At 58.8% G+C, this 18988-nt stretch overlaps 1 protein-coding gene across 3 annotated transcripts in view; it reads left to right on the plus strand.

Annotated features, from left to right (window-relative positions):
* BICRA (BRD4 interacting chromatin remodeling complex associated protein) overlaps positions 1-13981 on the plus strand; it is a 78384-nt gene extending 64403 nt beyond the window's left edge. For all 3 annotated transcript variants that reach the window (XM_070498368.1, XM_070498366.1, XM_044759071.2), the window contains exons 8-15: positions 6289-6921; positions 7091-7271; positions 7575-7684; positions 8632-8693; positions 10613-10761; positions 10949-11043; positions 11240-11342; positions 11902-13981. In XM_070498368.1, coding sequence (XP_070354469.1) covers positions 6289-6921; positions 7091-7271; positions 7575-7684; positions 8632-8693; positions 10613-10761; positions 10949-11043; positions 11240-11342; positions 11902-13040 — 2472 coding nt within the window. In that variant the 3' untranslated portion in view covers positions 13041-13981. The remainder of the gene's footprint in view (positions 1-6288; positions 6922-7090; positions 7272-7574; positions 7685-8631; positions 8694-10612; positions 10762-10948; positions 11044-11239; positions 11343-11901) is intronic.
* Positions 13982-18988: the final 5007 nt, after the last annotated feature.

Below are 18988 nucleotides of genomic sequence, written 5' to 3' on the forward strand. Positions count from 1 at the left end.
CAGCAGCAGGGGAGGGGCGAGGCCCCCTGGCCCATGAGAGACACAAGTGGCAGCACTGTTTCTGGAGTGGGTCAGACACAGGCTTGGGTCCCTCCGGCCCGTGCCTTCCCCTCCCCGGACCTCCCATCCACGGCTGTGACGTGGACCTGCCGGGATCCCGTGCTCCGAGCACTGGAGTTGAGAGCCGGCCCTGGGCGCACTGGTTCTCTGCCCTTTCACTCTTGCACGCTCTGCAGACACTTGTCAAGCACCTGGTGTGTGCCAGGGCTTGTCTAGACTCGCTCCTTGCTGTCCAGCCATCCCAGTTACCCAGCACTGAGGTTCTGGGGAAACAGGACTTTCAGTTGTAAAACAGAGACGGTTGGGGCCGGCCCGGTGGCACAGCGGTTAAGTGAGCACATTCCGCTTCGGTGGCCCGGGGTTCACCAGTTCGGATGCCGGGTGCCCACATGGCACCGCTTGGCAAGCCATGCTGTGGTAGGCGTCCCACATAGAAAGTAGAGGAGGATGGGCACGGATGTTAGCTCAGGGCCAGTCTTCCTCAGCAAAAAGAGGAGAATTGGCAGCAGATGTTAGCTCAGGGCTGATCTTCCTCAAAAAAAAAACCAAAAAAGAAAAAACAGAGACAGTCCCAGGCAAACGGGACAGTTTGTCAGGCCACTGACTCCCTCCAACCCTCCCCAGCCACTTCCTCTCAAAGTGGAGCCCGCTTCCTCGCTCAGCCCGGGCCTCCCCTGCCGTCTTGTCTTCCCTGCCGTTTCTCCATAGCACTTACACCACCTGACCGGCTGTGTATTTTCCTTAATTACTGTCTTGCTGTCGCTGTAATATAAACACCATGAGGCAGAGAGTTGTCAGCTGTGTCCCTGCTGTGCGCCCAGAACAGCGCCTGGCACACGGCAGACACTCCGTGAGCATTTATTGAATGAATGGACGGAGGCGGGAACCCAAGCACGCGTACCGGCACCCGCCCTGTCCCGCGTGCGCCACGGCGAGTTGAAGGGGAGGCTCATTACTCACGGGCGTCAGGTGTGGTTTGAAAACCAGTCCGGGAGAGTGGTTGGGGGGTGGTAGCTAGGAACAGGGACTCTGGGACCCCGACTCTGCCACTTAGAGGCTGTGCGACCTTAGGCAAGTGGCTTACCTCTCTGTGCCTCAGTTTCCATATCTGCAAAATGAAGGTGACAATAATAGCATCTACTTCATAGGGTTGTTGCGAGGGATAGATAAATTAATATACATACAGCGCTGGAATGGGGTCGGGCGTTTTGAAAGTTCTGCAAAGTGAAGGGTGCCAAGTGCACTTTCTATAAAGGGCCCGTACTTTCTATACTTTCTACGAAGGGCCAACAGTGAACTAAAAGTTTAGCCTTTGTGGGTCTCTGTGATTATAGCGCAGAAGTGGCCATAGACCACGCAGAAGTGAACGCGCACAGGCGAGTTCCGATAAAGCTTTATTTGTGGCCCCAGAGATTTGAATTTCCTGTCATTTTCACGAGTCACAAAATAGCATCCTTTTATTGATTTCTTTTCACCGTTTAAGATTATAAAAACGAGTCTTAGCTTGAGGCCATACAAAACGGTGGGCCAAGGCGGGGGCGACAGGCAGAGTTTGGCCTGCGGGCCAAGATTTGCTGCATTTTGATCGTATTTCATTATATGAACACAGCGTGATTTATTTATTCGGTCCCCTCTTCATGAATCTCTAGAGTGCTTTCCCGTGTCGCTGTTAATAAACGACACTTCTATAAATATTTCTGGACCTGGGCTTTGCACATATGTGTGAAAACACCTGTAGGGTAAATTTCTAGAAATCGAATTGCTGAATCAGAGGCTCTATGCTCTTTCCAGACGTTCTATGCAAAGCGCTAAATCGGTTGCTCCTGTGCGGGGTCTGTGCCAGCAACGGCTTCTCCCGGCTTCTTCATCAACCCCAGATTGGCAGCCGGCTTGCTCTCCGCCCAACCAAAAAAATGCCAGCCCTCCTGCCCTTTTCTCTATTTCCATGTGAAGCTGAGCGTCTTGCCATCTACCCCTGGGCAGTTGGAATCTCTTGGTAAACATTCCACTCATGTGGTAGTTTTAAAAAAGTGATTATAAAAATAATTTCCTTTAGTGGATTTAAAAAAGACAGAAAAGAACAAAGAAGAGAAATAAATTACCCAGAATACCACTGTGCAGAAGCCGCTGGTAACATTTTTGGTGTAAAGGTTCCTTTCAGCCCTTTTTTTTTCCTTCCCGTCCATTTAAAACGTTTTCATTTTTTAAATTAGGTTTTACGTTCACAGGGTTCGATCATCAAAAAGCTTTTTGAAAAGGGGGAAGTGTCCCACCCACGCCTGATTCCCAGCCCACGCGCCCCTCCAGACATCCACGGTGACTTGTCTTGTGTTCATCCTTCTGGGTCTCTGTGCACACACAGCCTGGAGCAAACAGGGATTAACTTTTCTCTCCTTCCCTCTTAACCCGGAAGGCGACATGAGACGCTGACTCTGGCAGCACACGGACAGTGTCCCCAGTCCTTGTGATGGTCACAAAGTCTTCCTCTGTACGATTAGGGGTGGACTGTCATTCGCACCCCAGTAAATGCTGTTTCGATGCACGCCTGACCACGTCCTGGCCTCGGCCCTCCTTTCAGAGCTGTCGTAAAAACCTTGTGCACCTGTCATTTCCCACACGTGCGGGTGTATCTGTCTGGATCAAAGCAAACATGAGCTTATAATTTGGGTAGCTGCTGCTGAATGGCATTCCTCGAGTTGTAGCAAACTGTGCCAGTTTAGACCCCCACGGGCAATATACGACAGTGTGTTGATGAGAGATATGGCTTATTCCGAATGTGATGAATGAAAATGGTTCCATCAGGTTCCTTTGATTTGCATTTCTGTTACAGGTAAGGTGGAGCATCTCTTGAAATACTTAAGCTTCTTGTGTTTCCTTTTCTGTACACTGTCTGATCATATCCTTTGCCTCCCTCTTCTCACTAATTGTTATTCTTAGTGATTTCTAGAGGCTCTTTATATATGAGAGAGAGGAACTTCGTGCTATGGCTTGCAGCTGTTTCCACCAGTGTGTCATTTGGTTTTGACTTGGTTTGTGGTGTGTGTGAGTGTGTATGCATGTGTATGTATCTATTTGTCTCTGCATTTTTAATGAAAATAGATAAAAAAAAATTTTAAGTTTTGGGTATTTTTTTAGCTTCCTTTTAAAATTATTTCAAACCTGTAGCAAAGTTGCAAGAATAGTACAGAGAACTCATGGGAGTTCTTTACTCTTTAACCACACGTATTAGTCATCCACTGCTGTGTAACAAATTACCCCCAAGCTTACTAGCAGCTTCACACAACAAACACTGACTTACCTCACACAGTGTCTAAGGATCAGGAACCTGGAAGTGGTTTGGCTGGAGGGTTCTGGTTCACGTTCTCTCATGTGCTGATGGTCAAGATGTCAGCGAGGGCCGTGGTCATCAGAAGGCTTGACTGGGCTGGAGGATGCACTTTCAAGATGGCTCAGGCAGGTGTCTGTTGGCGGGGTGCCTCAGCTTCTCCCTACATGGGCTTCTTCAAAGGGGGGGCTCCTGACAGGCTCCACAGTTGGCTTCCCCCAGAGGCAACGATCCAACGGAAAGAGAACGGGAGAGTGCCCAGGCTGGAGGCCGCAGTCTGTTTCATAACCTAATCTCAAAATTAGCATATGATCACTTCCGCCAAATCCTATTGGTCAGCGAGACCAGCCCTGGTACCCCGTGGGAGGAGACGGACCCTGAGGAGGTGGGGATTGCTGGGGGCCTATTTGGAAGCTGGCTGCCTTGCCAGATTTACCCCCTCTAAGTATTTTTCTACGTTTGCTTTATCTTTAGCTCTCTCAATATGCAGACTAGTTTTTCTGCATCATTTGAGAGTAAATTGCAGACATTACGCTCCTTTACTCCCTAACATTTCAGCCTTGGAGAACAAGAACATTCTCTTAACCACAGGAGAGTTATCAAATTCAGCAGATTCAGCTTGGAGACGATCCTGTCGTCCAGTTCGCTGTCCGTAATGCAGTTTAGCCAGTTGTCCAGCGATCACGTGGCGTCTTGTTCGGCTTGTTTCACGTAGCGTTCTGGCATGTGTGCATCGGCCCCTTCGCTGGGCCCCGGGAGCTGAGTTGAGGGCCATGTGGACGGGCCAGCTCTCTCGTCCTCACTCACCTAGCTGCTCACCTCCTGCTGACCATTTGGGTCGTTTTCCTATTTTCTCTATTGTCAACACCCCTCCAGTGGACGGCCCTGTGACCCAGTGCCTGAATGCCCCTCATCACAGATTCCTGGTAGTGGAAAGGCCAGGTCAAAGGTCATGGCCTTTTCAAAGTCACCAGATCAACCAGCTTCCGGAGGGTTGTCCAGGTGACAATGTCACCAGCCCCCCGAGTGTCGAGGGCTGGCCTTCTGATCTGTCCTTGGAGGTGGCACGCCTTCAAAGACGTATAGATTGATTGCCTGGCTGGTTTTTATTTGGAATTTCTGGAGTCACTCAGGGCTGAGCTCGGAGGCCTAAAGCGAGTCAGGACTCTGAAATCACGAGTCAGCCCACCAGGGAGGCCCGAAGCGGAGGGCCCCCGCTCGGGAGTGTGGCAGCATTAGGTGGCAAGTCCCCTGAGTCCGCTGAGCCTGGGTCCTCCTCCGTCGGCTTTGAAGTCGCTGGGTGATGGGGAGGCAGGGAGGCGACCTGTCTGGAGACTCTGGACCAGGCATCTTGGCTCCCTTGCCTCAGTTTATCATCTGTGAAATGGGTCCGATGTTGTCACAGCTCTCAGGGCCGTGGAGAGACCACGTGAGCGGATAAAGGGGCCAGCCTGCGGTTGGGTACACAGCTGGCGCTCCTGGTTAAAGCGTGGCGGCCGAGGCCAGGATCCTGGGGAGGGGCCTCTGGTGGGGGCGTGCAGGGGGCCGAGGCGCTCTGGCGCAGGCTGTTCGAGGCGAGGGCGCTGTGTGCGTGTTACAGAACTAATGCCGGATCATGTGTGCAAGTCTGATGCCCGTGCGCGTGCACAGCACCCACACACTGACACACCAGCAACACGGCCACGCAGCACACGGAGGCAGAGGCCCTGGACACTCACAGGGGGCCTGGCCCTGCCCCTCGGTTTCCATCCTGATGCTTGGCTTCCTGGGTCCCTGGGTGCCCCTCCCATGCCCTCTGCACGCGTTGGCCCCGCACCCCGGCACGCAGCTGTGGCGTTTACACTGGTGTCTGTTCTCCTGGGTTAGCGGGACAGTCAGGCCGGGCTGGCGGCTGGGACACTGCCCCCGCCAGGCGCCTCTTTCCCCTCGCTGCTGTGCTCGCGCTCCCTGGCCCCTCGCCTCCCCGCTGGGCAGCTGGTGTGGGGCCCCCGCCGCCACTGCCGCTTCCTCTGCTGCTGCCCCCAAACCCTGCAGGGCTCGCCTTCAGCTGGGGGATTGGGGAGGGGGAGATCAGAGGGCAGAGGTATGGGGGGGTGAGGTGGGGGACAGGTGCAGGGGTGAGGTGGGGGATAAGGGAAGGAGTGAGGTGGGAGACAGGTGGAGGGGTGAGGTGGGGGACAAGTGCAGGGGTGAGGCGAGGAATGAGTGGAGGGGTGAGGTGGGGGACGGGTGGAGGGGTGAGGTGGGGGCAGGTGGAGGGGTGAGGTAGGAGACGGGTGGAGAGGTGAGGTGGGGATGAGTGGAGGGGTGAGGTGGGGGATGGGTGGAGGGGTGAGGTGGGGGCAGGTGGAGGGGTGAGGTAGGAGACGGGTGGAGAGGTGAGGTGGGGATGAGTGGAGGGGTGAGGTGGGGGATGAGTGGAGGGGTGAGGTGGGGGACAGGTGCAGGGGTGAGGTGGGAGACAGCTGGAGAGGTGAGGTGGGGATGAGTGGAGGGGTGAGGTGGGGGAGTGGAGGGATGCGATGGGGACAAGTGTAGGGGTGAGGTGGGGGATGGGTGCAGGGGTGAGGAGAGGGACATGCAGAGAAGTGAGATAGGAGACGGGTGGAGAGATGAGATGGGGACCACTGCAGGTTGAGGTGGAGGATGGGTGGAAAGGCTGGGGACTCATGGAGAGCTGAAGGGGGGGTGGGTGCCAGGGTGAGGTGGAGGGGTGAAGTGGGAGTGGAGAAGCGGGAGTGGGAAGGATGGCCATGGTGGGGCCCTTTCTGTCAGGACAAGGGATGGCTAAGAAGGGGAGTTTCTGGTGGGAGTGGCCGGGGTCCCCAGTGTCCTGGGGCCATGGGAGCCAAGGCTGGTTCTGACCCCCCGCCCCCTCCCCTCTACCTCCCTCCCCTGCCCAGATCCCGGCAGCAGCTCCGCTGAAGGGCCCCGGCCCCTCCTCGTCCCCGTCACTACCTCACCAGGCCCCTCTGGGGGACAGCCCCCACCTGCCCTCCCCACACCCCACCCGGCCCCCATCCCGCCCCCCCTCCCGCCCCCATTCCCGCCCCCCCTCACAGCCCCAGAGCTTGTCTCGTCCACCCTCAGAGCCTGCCCTACACCCTTGCCCCCCGCCCCAGGCCCCTCCAACTCTGCCTGGCATCTTTGTCATCCAGAACCAGCTGGGCATCCCCCCACCTGCCAGCACCCCAGCCCCCACCGCCCCAGGCCCACCCCAGCCCCCTCTGCGTCCCCCGTCCCAGCCCCCGGAAGGGCCACTGCCCCCAGCCCCCCACCTCCCTCCAGCCTCCACCTCCTCCGTGGTGGCCTCCTCCGAGACGTCCACCAGGCTGCCAGCCCCCACACCGCCCGACTTCCAGCTCCAGTTCCCACCCGGCCAGGGGCCCCACAAGTCCCCCACGCCCCCTCCAACCCTCCACCTGGTCCCCGAGCCCACAGCGCCCCCCCTACCGCCTCCTCGGACCTTCCAGATGGTGACCACCCCCTTCCCGGCGCTGCCCCAGCCGAAGGCTCTGCTCGAGAGATTTCACCAGGTAATCAAGGCAGGGCCTGGCCCCCCACTTCTCCGCAAGCCTTGCCCATCCCTACAGTCCCGCCAGAGTCCCCCGCTTTACTGCTTTCTCTCCCCTCCCAGCCCTGGTGCCTGGCCGCCCCACTCCCAGCGTGTGCCCCCCACCCCTCAACCGCCTGTCCCCCCTTCAGGTGCCGTCCGGGATCATTCTCCAGAACAAGGCCGGGGGGGGCCCCGCTGCCCCGCAGACCTCCGCCAGCCTGGGGCCCCTCGCCAACCCCACGGCCTCTGTGCTGGTCAGCGGGCAGGCCCCATCGGGGACCCCCACCGCCCCCAGCCATCCCCCTGCCCCGGCACCCATGGCCACCACAGGTAGGGGAGCAGCAGGAGAGATGGGGGCCCAAAGGTGGGTGGGTGCGGGGCTGAGCAACAGGGAGGATGGGCTGGGGTAGAGCTGTGGGGGCTGTGAGCCCGGGGCGGGGCCTGACCTCAGGGGACGGGGCAGGTGGAGGAGGGGGCCTGTCTCCCCAGATCCAAGGGGCACTCACTGTGGGGCTGGCGTGGCCACCAAGGCCAGACAACTGGAGGAGAGCGGGATGCAGGCTTGGGGGTCACGTTTGTAGGGTGGCCTCTGTGCCACTGACCCCTGCGCCCTGTCTGCCCCGCCCGCCCCAGGCGTCTCTCCTCTGCTTCCCGCCGAGAGCAAAGCCTTTGCCAACAGCCTCCCGACCCTGAGTGTGGCCAAGGCCGCGTCATCCGGGCCGGGGAAGTCCTCCGGGCTGCAGGTAAGGGGCCCCCAGAGCGGAGGGCAGGGGCTGGAGTGACGCCGCCAGGGGCAGGAGGGGCAGATGAGGCGGACAGGCCGTCAGGGGCAGACGAGACAGACGCGGGCGGCGGCGGGTGGATCAGCAGGACGGTCCAGGCGGGGGGCACGCCAGAGCCCGAGCCAGTTGGACAGAGACCTGCAGACACTAAGACGACAGGGTGACGATAGGTGAAAGGGCCTGAGTGAGACGGTCACGGGGGTGGGAGTGGGGACCAGGTGAGACTGTCGGGTCAGCTCAGGACAGGTGGGCGGGATGGCTGGACCAGAGACACAGGGAAAAGGAGACGGGCAAGACCCCAGACAGAGGGGCAGGGGGTGGCGTGGGACACCGAGAGTCCACAGAGATGGTGGCAATGGGGAGGGTCGGGACAACTGGGACGGTCGAACAGGGAGGGGCAGGGCATGTGTGGGGAGACTGAGGCAGAGCCGGCTGTCCGGGAATGCAGGACCCAGATGAGAGAGGCCGGTGGAGGGACCAGGACCCCAGAGGTAGGGAGGGACTGTGAGGGAAGTCAAGATGGAGAGGTTGGAGGCAAAAGGGGAGGGATCAGGGGTGGGAGGAGAGAGGCTGGGCAGTGACCACGGAGACGGGCCATCTGATGGGCAGAGAGGAAGACACCAGAAGCTCGCCTGGTGTCCAGACCAGGAGTCGGGCGAGACCCACGGTGGAGAGGGGGCTGCAGGGGACCCAGGCAGAGGGCGCCAAGGGCTCACGCCTGCCTGTCACCCTCCTCTTGCCTGTCCCCTGCCTGGGCCCAGCCTTCCCGCAGGTTGAGTGTGACGGGCAGGGCCTCCATGGCGGGGGCCGGGGTCCCCTCTGGGAGATGGCGGCACTCTGCCCCAGGCTGGGGGAGGAGGGATCTGGGCTTCTCCTTTACAACATCTCTCCCTTCCTCCCCCCTGCAGTATGACAGCAAGCTGAGCGGCCTGAAGAAGCCACCCCCGCTGCAGCCCAGCAAAGAGGCCTGGTGAGTGGCAGGCCCGGCTCTGGGTCTTCCCGGGGCGGGTGGGGGACCACCCTTCAGAAGTGGGGTCGGGCAGGCCCGAGTCCAGATGCCCGCTCCACCTGTTGTCAGCCCTGTGGGCTGGGGCACTATGGGTCCCCTCAAAGACCCTCGGTTCCCCCTAGAAAATAGGGTGGCCGGAGTAGTAATAATGGGGTGAGGATTTGATGAGACTGCGTGCACCACTGGGCTGCTGGCTTCGAGAGGGAGGGATGTGGTGTGGCTCGGTCAGTGCTGCGCCTCAGCATCTCAGACAGGGCTGGGGAGGTCCCGGCTGAGTGCCATGGGAGGGGTGGGCAGAGGGCTGGGTGCATGGGTGGATGGGTGGATGGATGGATGGATGAATGGATGGAAGGGTGGATGGGTGGATGGATGAATGGATGGAAGGGTGGATGGATGGATGGATGAATGGATGGAAGGGTGGATGGATGGATGGATGAATGGATGGAAGGGTGGATGGGTGGATGGATGAATGGATGGAAGGGTGGATGGATGGATGGATGAATGGATGGAAGGGTGGATGGGTGGATGGATGAATGGATGGAAGGGTGGATGGATGGATGGATGGGTGGGTGGAAAGATGGACAGGTGGGTGGATGGCTGTCTGGATGGGTGGATAGATGGATGTTTTGGTGGATGAATGACTGTCTGGATGGGTGGCAGGATGGGTGGGTGGGTGGAAGGATGGGTGATGGCTGTCTAGATGGGTGGATAGATGGATGTTTTGGTGGATGAATGACTGTCTGGATGGGTGGCAGGATGGATGGGTGGGTGGAAGGGTGGGTGATGGCTGTCTAGATGGGTGGATGGGTGGGTGGGTGGATGGATGGGTGGGTGGGTGGATGGATGGATGTTTCGGTGGATGGGTGGCAGGATGGATGGATAGGTGGAAGGATGGATAGATGGGTGGCAGGATGGGTGGGTGGGTGGAAGAGTGGGTGATGGCTGTCTAGATGGGTGGGTGGGTGGATGGATGGATGTTTCGGTGGATGGGTGGCTGTCTGGATGGGTGGATGGGTGGGTGGGTGGGTGGATGGATGTTTCGGTGGATGGGTGGCAGGATGGATGGATGGGTGGAAGGATGGATAGGTGGGTGGCAGGATGGATGGAAGGATGGATGGGTGAGTGGAAGGATGGGTGATGGCTGTCTGGATGGGTGGGTGGAGGGACATCTGGGTGGGTGGAGGGGTAAATGTTGGATGCTTGCCTGTGTTCCCTCCCTCTCTTCCGCCCTCCTTTCTCCAACTATTGATCAAGTACTCACCCAGGGCCCAGTCCTGTGCTGGATTCTGGAAGCACAAGACAGACCTGCCCTGTGACATGTGGGGGCCACTGGTCTTCAGCACAGGGTGGAGACGAGCATGTCTGGTGGTAGAGACAATGACACAATAAAGAGACATAAGTCCCTGTAACATGCGCTATGGGCAGAAAACAGCCGGATGAGAGGGAACGGGATCTCACTAACGAACCAGTCGACCAGCCTCCCTTCCTCTCCCCGAGGTTGCTGTTGGCCAAAGGCAGAGCGGGGACATGCTGACCCCAGGTGGCAGGAGACAGTATAGCATGGAGGATGCGTTTCAAGCCTTGGCGGCTGACTGCCGGCTCTGCCTCTTTGTCACTCTCTGCTTTGGGCGGAGGGCCCTCACCCCTCCCAGCCTCGGTTTCCTCATCTGTGAAATGGGCTAATGACAGCCCCGGCTTCTTCTAGTTGTCACCAGAGATTCAGTGACACAGAGCGAGCGCGTTGGGCACAGTTCACACACGTGCTTCCGGAGCGCTCGCTTTCCCGTGTGGTTGTCTGCGCTCGGGTGGGGGGATCTGGTTTCCCGAGCCTCACCCCCAGCTCTGTGTGTGTGCCGTCTCCCCCTGCCCCCCGCCCCCAGTTTCTTGGAGCATTTGCACAAACATCAGGGCTCCGTCCTGCACCCTGACTACAAGACAGCCTTCCCCTCCTTCGAGGACGCCCTGCATCGCCTCCTGCCCTACCACGTCTACCAGGGTGCCCTCCCCTCCCCCAACGACTACCACAAAGGTGAGGCCTCCCGAACTCTCCCCCGCCTGGTCCCTGGTGCGTGCGCGGAGGTGGGTGGCCAGGGCGCGGAGGGTGGGGAGGAGCAGGTGCGCGCGCGCTTGTCGGCGGTTAGGGCGCGTGCTCTCCGTGCGCATCCGTCCGCGGCCCCACCGGCTGTGCCCCTGGACCTCACCTCTTCCCCCTACAGTGGACGAGGAGTTTGAGACAGTCTCCACGCAGCTGTTGAAACGCACCCAGGCCATGCTGAATAAATACCGCCTCCTGCTCCTGGAGGAGTCCCGGGTAGGCCGCCGTCACCTGCTCCCCGGGGACCCCGCCCTGCCCCCCGGCCCCCTCTGGGCAGGGTGAAGCCTTCTGCTCCTTGGGAGGGAGGGAGGGAGGCTGGTGTCCGATCCCAGTCGGCTCCGGTCCATCCTGGCTGCTCGGGTCCCCTCGCCCTCCTCCCTTCTTCACTTGCCTATCTTCCCTCTCACCCCAGAGGGTCAGCCCCTCCGCGGAGATGGTCATGATCGACCGAATGTTCATTCAGGAGGAGAAGACCACCCTTGCCTTGGACAAACAGCTGGCCAAGGAGAAGCCGGGTGAGAGGGGAGGGGAGGAAGAGGGGTCCCCCACTCCTGCCGCGAGGCACAGACGCATTGGATTTGGGGCGAGGGAGAGGGGTGCGTGGCCTTCCCTCACTCCACCGTCAGGCGGCGCCTGAGCCCCGCTCGCGCACGGTGGCCGGGCCTCCCCGGACCCCTGGGCTTGCGGACCAGAGAAAACGGGGTTCATCTCCCTCCATCGCCGTGGGTCCCTTTCGCCCCCTTGGTCCTGGCGTGGAGGGAACACTTGGTGCCCCCCGCCCCCCAACCAGGGGGATGGAACAGCGGAAAAGCAAGAGAGCAGAGCCAGGACTAGGGTGAAGCCCCCAAGGTGCCTGGGGTGCAAAATATAGGGTGGCGTCCACTCTGCGGTGGCAACCCCCCTTGGCACGTTGGGGGGGCTTGGGAATTGCTGAGAAGGGTCATCCCGGACCGTGTGTCCTGAGGATCTGATGAGTCAAGGGCTTAGCCCGGCGGAGAGGAGGTGCCCAGGGGCCCCCTGCCCCTCACCTCTGCTCTGCGCGGGGCCTCATGCTTTTCCTCGCTCTGTTCGCAGACGAGTACGTGTCTTCCTCGCGCTCCCTCGGCCTCCCCATCGCCGCCTCTTCCGACGTCGGACACCGGCTCCCGGGCCACGGCCCCCCACCGTCCTCAGCATCCGGGGCCCCGGCCCCGCCCCCTCTGCACCTGCCCACCAAGCTGGTGATCCGGCACGGCGGCGCGGGCGGCTCCCCTTCGGTGACCTGGGCCCGCGCGTCCTCGTCCTCCCTGTCGTCCTCGTCGTCCTCGTCCTCCGCCGCCTCCTCCCTGGACGCTGACGAGGACGGCCCGATGCCCTCCCGCAATCGGCCGCCCATCAAGACCTACGAGGCCCGCAGCCGCATCGGCCTCAAGCTCAAGATCAAGCAGGAGGCCGGGCTCAGCAAGGTCGTGCACAACACGGCCCTGGACCCCGTGCACCAGCCGCCGCCGCCCGCCGCCCTCAAGGCGCCCGAGCCCCCGCCCCGGCCCCCGCCGCCGCCACCACCACCACCGCCGCCGCCGCCGCCCCCCGCGCCCGGCCAGATGAACGGCACGGTGGACCACCCGCCGCCCGCCCCCGCCGACCGCAAGCCGCCCGCCCCGGCCCCCCACTGCCCCCGCCTCCCGCTGCGCAAGACGTATCGCGAGAACGTGGAGGCGCTGGGTGGCGGCGGCGGGGGCCCCGACGGGGCGGGCGGTGGTCGCGCCCGGGCAGGCAGCCCCGCGCCCATGCCCACCAAGGTGGACGAGGCCACCAGCGGGCTCATCCGCGAGCTGGCGGCGGTGGAGGACGAGCTGTACCAGCGCATGATGAAGGGCGGCCCCCCGGAGCCCGCGGCCGGCGCCGGGCAGGGCAGTGGCAGCCGCGAGCCGGGCTGGGACGCGCCCCCGCTGCCCCCCGCCAAGCGGCGCAAGTCCGAGTCCCCCGACGTGGACCAGGCCAGCTTCTCCAGCGACAGCCCGCAGGACGACACGCTCACCGAGCACCTCCAGAGCGCCATCGACAGCATCCTCAACCTCCAGCAGGCCCCCGGCCGGACGACCGCGCCCCCGTACCCCCATGTCGCCCCCGCGGCCGGCACGCCCGCCTCCCCGGCCCCCCTGCACAGGCCGGAGACCTACCCGCCCTCCAGTCACAACGGCGGCCTGGGCGCCAGGACGTTGAACAGATAACACCGGGCCGGTCCTCCCTCCCCTGTCCCCTCGCGCTGCGGACGCCAGGGTGGGGGGCAGCGGGGCCTCCGACCTCAGCCTCCTGGGGGACGCAAGCCGGGGATCCCCTGAGTCTTTCTTGCCTAAGTTATTTGAATCACAAAGGCCTCCTGCCCCGCCTCCTGCTTCAGCCTGGTTGTTGGGTGGGGGTCGTGGGTTTAGGGGAGGGGGCTGTCATGGAAAACGCCCCCCTGCCAAAGGAGGGGGTCATCCTGGTGTGTCCTTTCCTGTTGCTTCCTACTTCTTGCTGCACCGCCCCCTGCGTCCCGGGGACACGTGCGTGTGTGTGTGTGTTTGCCAGGGATGGGGGGGGGGGCCCTGGTCGCTCCCACCACTCCCGCGTGTCGGGGGACCGGGCTTGTGTGTGTGTGTGTGGCTTTGCGGATCCGGGGGGTCAGGGGCGCTCAGAGCTGGGAGGGTCCCCGGGAAGCCGCGCTCGGCCTCTCCCCCGCCGCCCCCTATAGGCTGTCTGCAGAAGCGCAAGGGGTGGGCGGCGCGAGCCAGCGTCCCAGGACCCCCGCCTCGGAGCAGGCCCGAGGGCACCTGTCACGTCCGTGTGTGTGCGTCCGGCACCGCGTCCTGTGTCCCTGTGTGTGTGCTCGAGTGAGCAAGAGAGCGAGAAAGAGAGAGATTTGGCACCCTCCTGTCCCGCGGCCGAAATGCGAGCACCTCCCAAACGGGAAACCGGGGTCTTCCTCCCCCCGCGCCCCCTCCCCCAGCCAGTCTTCCCTCTGTTCTTCCTGCCGCCAACCGCCCGCGCCAGATTTTGAAATCTCGGAGACAAAACTAGTACTGTAAGATAAATTTTTTTGTACTGTATTTATTGTGTATAACGATTTTTTTAAAGGAGAATTCTGTACATTTAGAACTCTTGTAAATTAAAAACCGATCCTTTTTTTAAAACTGTACTGACGCCCCCTCGCCCCCGTTCCTTTTGGGTCTTTGGGGATTTGTTTGGTGGTGGGGGGTGGGGGGTAGTGAGGGCTTGTTGCACAGATATTTGTTGAGCACCTACTGGGTGCCAGCCCTGTTCTAGGCACACAGCTGCCACGGAACAAGGCAGACAGAAGTCCCGGCCCTGGGCTGGGGGTGGGGGGAAGGCGGACTTGCTACTGGAGGAGGCAGGTAGTAAACCTCTCAACCAAACATGGGCGATTCTTAGCGTTCCTGGTAAGTTCTACAGTCTCCGCGAACACGGAGTTAGCGAATACTGAACCACCACTCCTTACCGTGAGCCTCTGCTCACGACATTTTTGTCAACCCATCAGTACATCAGCTTGTTTTATGTGCGTTCCTGCTTAAACACACCTTATTTAATATATAGGGTTGGTTCTGGTATATAACTCAAGTCTGAACGAAAATGAACTAAGGCAGTATTTTCTCCCTATGGCACGTCACAGCCTCCCTGCGCTTAGGAACATGAGATGCCATTAAGCACTACGCCTGGGGCCCATTTTAAACAGTGAAATCGATAACAAGAAGCACAACAATGTGAAAAACGTGGCCCTAAGTAGACCTGGGAAGGCTCCTTGCCTACAGTCTGAGAGCTGAAACAGTGTGGAGCGTCACCTTGTCCCACCTCAGCTGGAAACGTGCATGGTGGGTGACACAAATTTTTGCTGCTCTGTGCAGGTCGATGAAAGCGCTGCACGTCTTGGCGTTACAGATAAGTTTTAACAAGTAGATGAGTTCACAAATGCGGCCTCCGCGAATGAGGAGGATCCACGGTCCGTGTGTACAGCGTCAGATGGAGACATGTAGAAAAACCAAGCAGGGCGTGTTACTTCCCTGTGGCTGCCGTAACAAAGGGCCACAAGTTGGGGGCTTATAAGAACAGAAATTTAGGGGCCTGCCCGGTGGCATAGTGGATAAGTTCGCAGCTCTGTTTCAGATGCCTACGTTGGCCGGTTTGGATAAGCCCTGCTCATCAAGCCGTGCTGTGGTAGGCGTCCCACATAGAAAGTAGAGGAAGATTGGCATGGATGTTAGCTCAGGGCCAATCTTCCTCAAAAAAAAGAAAAGAGAAAGAAAAGAACAGAAATTTATTCTTTGACAGTTCTGGAGGCCAGAAGTCCCAAATTAAAGTGTGCCTGGGGGCTACGCTCCCTCGAGAGACCCTAGGGGAGGACACTTCTTGGCCTCTTCCGTCTCTGGAGTCCCAGGTGTTCCTGGGCTTGTGGCCACATCACTCCGGTCTTCTGGCTATTTTCCTTCTGCCTTGGTGGGTCTTTTTCTCTTATAAGGATACCAGCCATGTTGGGTCATGGCCCACCCTACTCCAGTATGGCCTCGTCGTCACTTGCTTAGATCTGCAAAGACCCTATTTCTGAGTAAGATGCCATTCGCGGGTCCTGGGGGTTCGGACAACAGCATATCTCGTGGGAGGACACAACTCGATTCCCAGCGCAGGGTGAAGGAGTGGACAAGGCGGCTGCTTGTCCCTAGGACACCTCCATGCGAACTGGAAAACAGGCCCCCTTTCTCCTGGAGTTTGGGGAGCAGAGTGTGCGCTGGATTCCAGCCCAGCCCCTCTGACCCATTCCATGAGTGCTTTGTGCAGTGGACAACCTCCCCAACTGCACAATGAAGGCCCTCAGGACCAGGTGGGAAGGGAAGACTTCTTTGGGGAGGTGACATTTGAGCAGAGACACGCATGAAATGAGAAAGAGAGCCACAGGGAGATGGGAGGTGGAGGGGGGTGGGTGGGAAGAGCACCCCAGGCAGAGAACAGCCAGTGCAAAGGCCCTGAGGCAGGAGCATGCCTGGAGTATTGGGGAACAACAAGGAGGCCAGTATGATTGGAGCCCAGTGAGGGGGAGGGGGAGGCCGGAGGTGAGGTCAGAGGGGAAACACAGAGGGCCTAGCGTGTAGGACCGTGTGCTCCACGGTGATGACTTGGCTCTTACACTGAGCGAGGCGGGGAGCTGGGAGCCGACTCAGGTCCCCCGGGCGCCCTCTGACGGCCACGCGGGGAACAGACAGGGCGAGGAGGCGACTGCCAGAGTCCAGGTGGGCGGTGGCGGCGGCGGGACCAGAGTGATGCGCCCCGTTGCCCTGTTTCTAAGGCCTTGGGGTGGGGGGCTGATTTATGGGGTCTCCAAGAGAGGGACTGCCCCCCGTCCCAGCTGGAGCCCTACTTCCCGCCCCGCCCCGCCCCGCGCCCGCGCGAAATAAAGCCCCGAAGGAGGGAGGCCGTTCTTAACATCCTCGCAACGCGGCGCGCTCCCGGAAGGCCCCACGTGGCCGCGCCCAAGTTCGCCGGGATGACCACCGGCCCGGGCTTCGCCCTGGAAGGCTGGCGGCAGGCGACCCGAGCAGAGGATCTCGACGGCCATCGTTTACGGATCCCTTCCTCCGGCTCGCTTCTTCCGTCCTCGCGGAGGCTCCCATCTCGCAGCTGAGGACCCCGAGGCGCAAAGGATGCAGCCAGGGCTCCGGTGGGCTGCAGGCCGGGCGGTCTGGCCGAGCCCACAGTCCTCGCCTCTGCTCATGCAGCTTCCGGGGAGCCTGGGGACGAGAGCCAGGCCTTTCCAAGCGGCCCCCACCCCGCCCTGGGCCCTGGGAGGAGACCCGGACTCAGCTCCTCTCCCATGAAGTTAGCGCTCCGGACCTAACTTCTTAGACACCCGCTCCAGGATGCTGCAAACAGCTCTGGGGGTGGGGGGCGGTGGGGGGGGGGTCCCCTTTTCTGCAGCTGAGCCGTCTGGAAAGGGAAGGAGGCCCAGATGGGTTACTCCACAGCCCAAGTGACCTGGGCGCAGAGCAGGATGGAAACCCAAGACTGACAGCTCCCAAGTCCGTCTGGTAACTACAGGCCTCGCTGGCAGCCTCCTCCATGTCTCTCTCTTTTTTCATTAGGGTAAAATATACATAACATGAAATTTACCATTTGCACCATTTTTAAGGGTACGGTTCAGGGGCACGAACGCATTCACATTGCGCAGCCACGGCTGCATTGTCAGAACTTGTTTCAAGTTGCAGAACGGTGTCCCCAGTGAACACTGAGGCCCCAGCCCCCTGGGCTGCCCAGCCGCCGCTGTGCTTTCTATCTGATGCATCTGACGACTCGGAGCGCCTCACAGGAGGGGGGTCACACAGTGTGTGTCCTTTCGTGCCAGGCTTGTTTCACTTGGCGTCGTGTCTCCAAGGTTTGTCCCTGCTGTCGGATATGCCAGGATCTCTCCATTCCGTTTTGGGACATGGGGAAGATGGGAGCTAGAAAAAGAAGAAAGGGAGCTTGTGCCCTGCAGAGGGGGCTCCGGAGGCCCAGGGGGCATCAGGGAGGTTGGACGACGTGGGGCACAGATCTGAGAGACCGCCTGGTTCAGAGAGCAGGGGGACAGCGAGGTGAGACCGCAGCCCCATCCTCAGGGGCTCAGAGCATGTTTAATGAGGCGGACACTGTCCGCGAGGGGCCCCTTCACCTCCCTGACCCCTTCCTTGATTAATGTCTTTGAATACATTAAAGAAAACCCACAGGGTTACAAGGGAACCAACTACACTGAAATAGAGTATTAAAAAACCACAAATCTGTGACGCGGTAACCTGAGCTGTATGAACGCACTAATTAGAAGGAGCCAGCGGGGGTCCAGTCAGTAACAAGTCAACCACCCCTGGAACTTTCTGGAACAACTGCAATGTGATGAAAACATGGGGGATTTCTCTCCGGGACAGTGACCCCGGTCCTGCCCGTGCTGCTGTGTTTCGTTGCTCACATTCGTGGGTGAAAGAAACCCTGAGTTTCAGGGAAAACTCCAGACGCCATTGCTTTGCCCGTCCAAGCTCACGGACCCTCGAGGAGACTGCGGGCTGGGAAGCCCTGGATGGAGGTGAGAGCCGGCTGACCGCTGGTCCTTCCGCTCCGGGGGCCGCGGGGACTCGACTCCCCTGCGCCTCGACCTCCCCTTCTGAGCAGCGGGACTCGACTCACAGCAGTAACAGGAATAGTAAGGATCCCGCCTCCTACGGGCGATGCTCCGGGTCAGGCTTGCAGAGCAGCGCGCCAAGCTCCAGGGCTCTCAGTGTATGTATGTTGTATGGGTTATATTACGCACGGTTATATTCTCTGCTGTATATGATATATGACCGTACATTATAATTAGGTATATTATATGTTACATACCACTTACACATGATATATGATTATGTAATTATGGACATATATCATATACCACTTTACATATCATTATATATTATAATTATGCATATTATATATTATATACCACTTTAATATACATTATTATATGATTATATGATTATTATATGATTATATAATAATTATGATTATATGATATATGATTATATGATTATTATATGGTTATATAATAATGTATATGTATAATATACCACTTTATATATTACATATGATTATATATTACAATTATGTATATTATATATTATATACCACTACATAAACATTATATATGATTATACAATTACGTATATTATATATTATATACCACTTTATATATGCATTATATATGATCATATATTATAATTATGTATATTATATATCACCTTATATACATTATATGTGATTATATATTATAATTATGTATGTTATATACTATACATACCACTTTTTTTTTTTGAGGAAGATTAGCCCTGAGCTAACATCTGCTGCCAATCCTCCTCTTTTTGCTGAGGAAGACTGGCCCTGAGCTAACATCCATGCCCATCTTCCTCTACTTTCTATGTGGGACGCCTGCCACAGCATGGCGTGCCAAGCGGGGCCATGTCCACACCGGGATCCGAACCAGCGAACCCCGGGCTGCTGAAGTGGAACGCGCGCACTAAACCGCTGCGCCACCGGGCCAGCCCTATACATACCACTTTGTATATTACATATGATTATATAATTATGTATATTATATATTATATATCTATTTATATACACCATATACATATCA

This window comes from Equus asinus, chromosome 26 (genome assembly GCF_041296235.1).
Source record: "Equus asinus isolate D_3611 breed Donkey chromosome 26, EquAss-T2T_v2, whole genome shotgun sequence".
Lineage (NCBI taxonomy): Eukaryota > Metazoa > Chordata > Mammalia > Perissodactyla > Equidae > Equus > Equus asinus.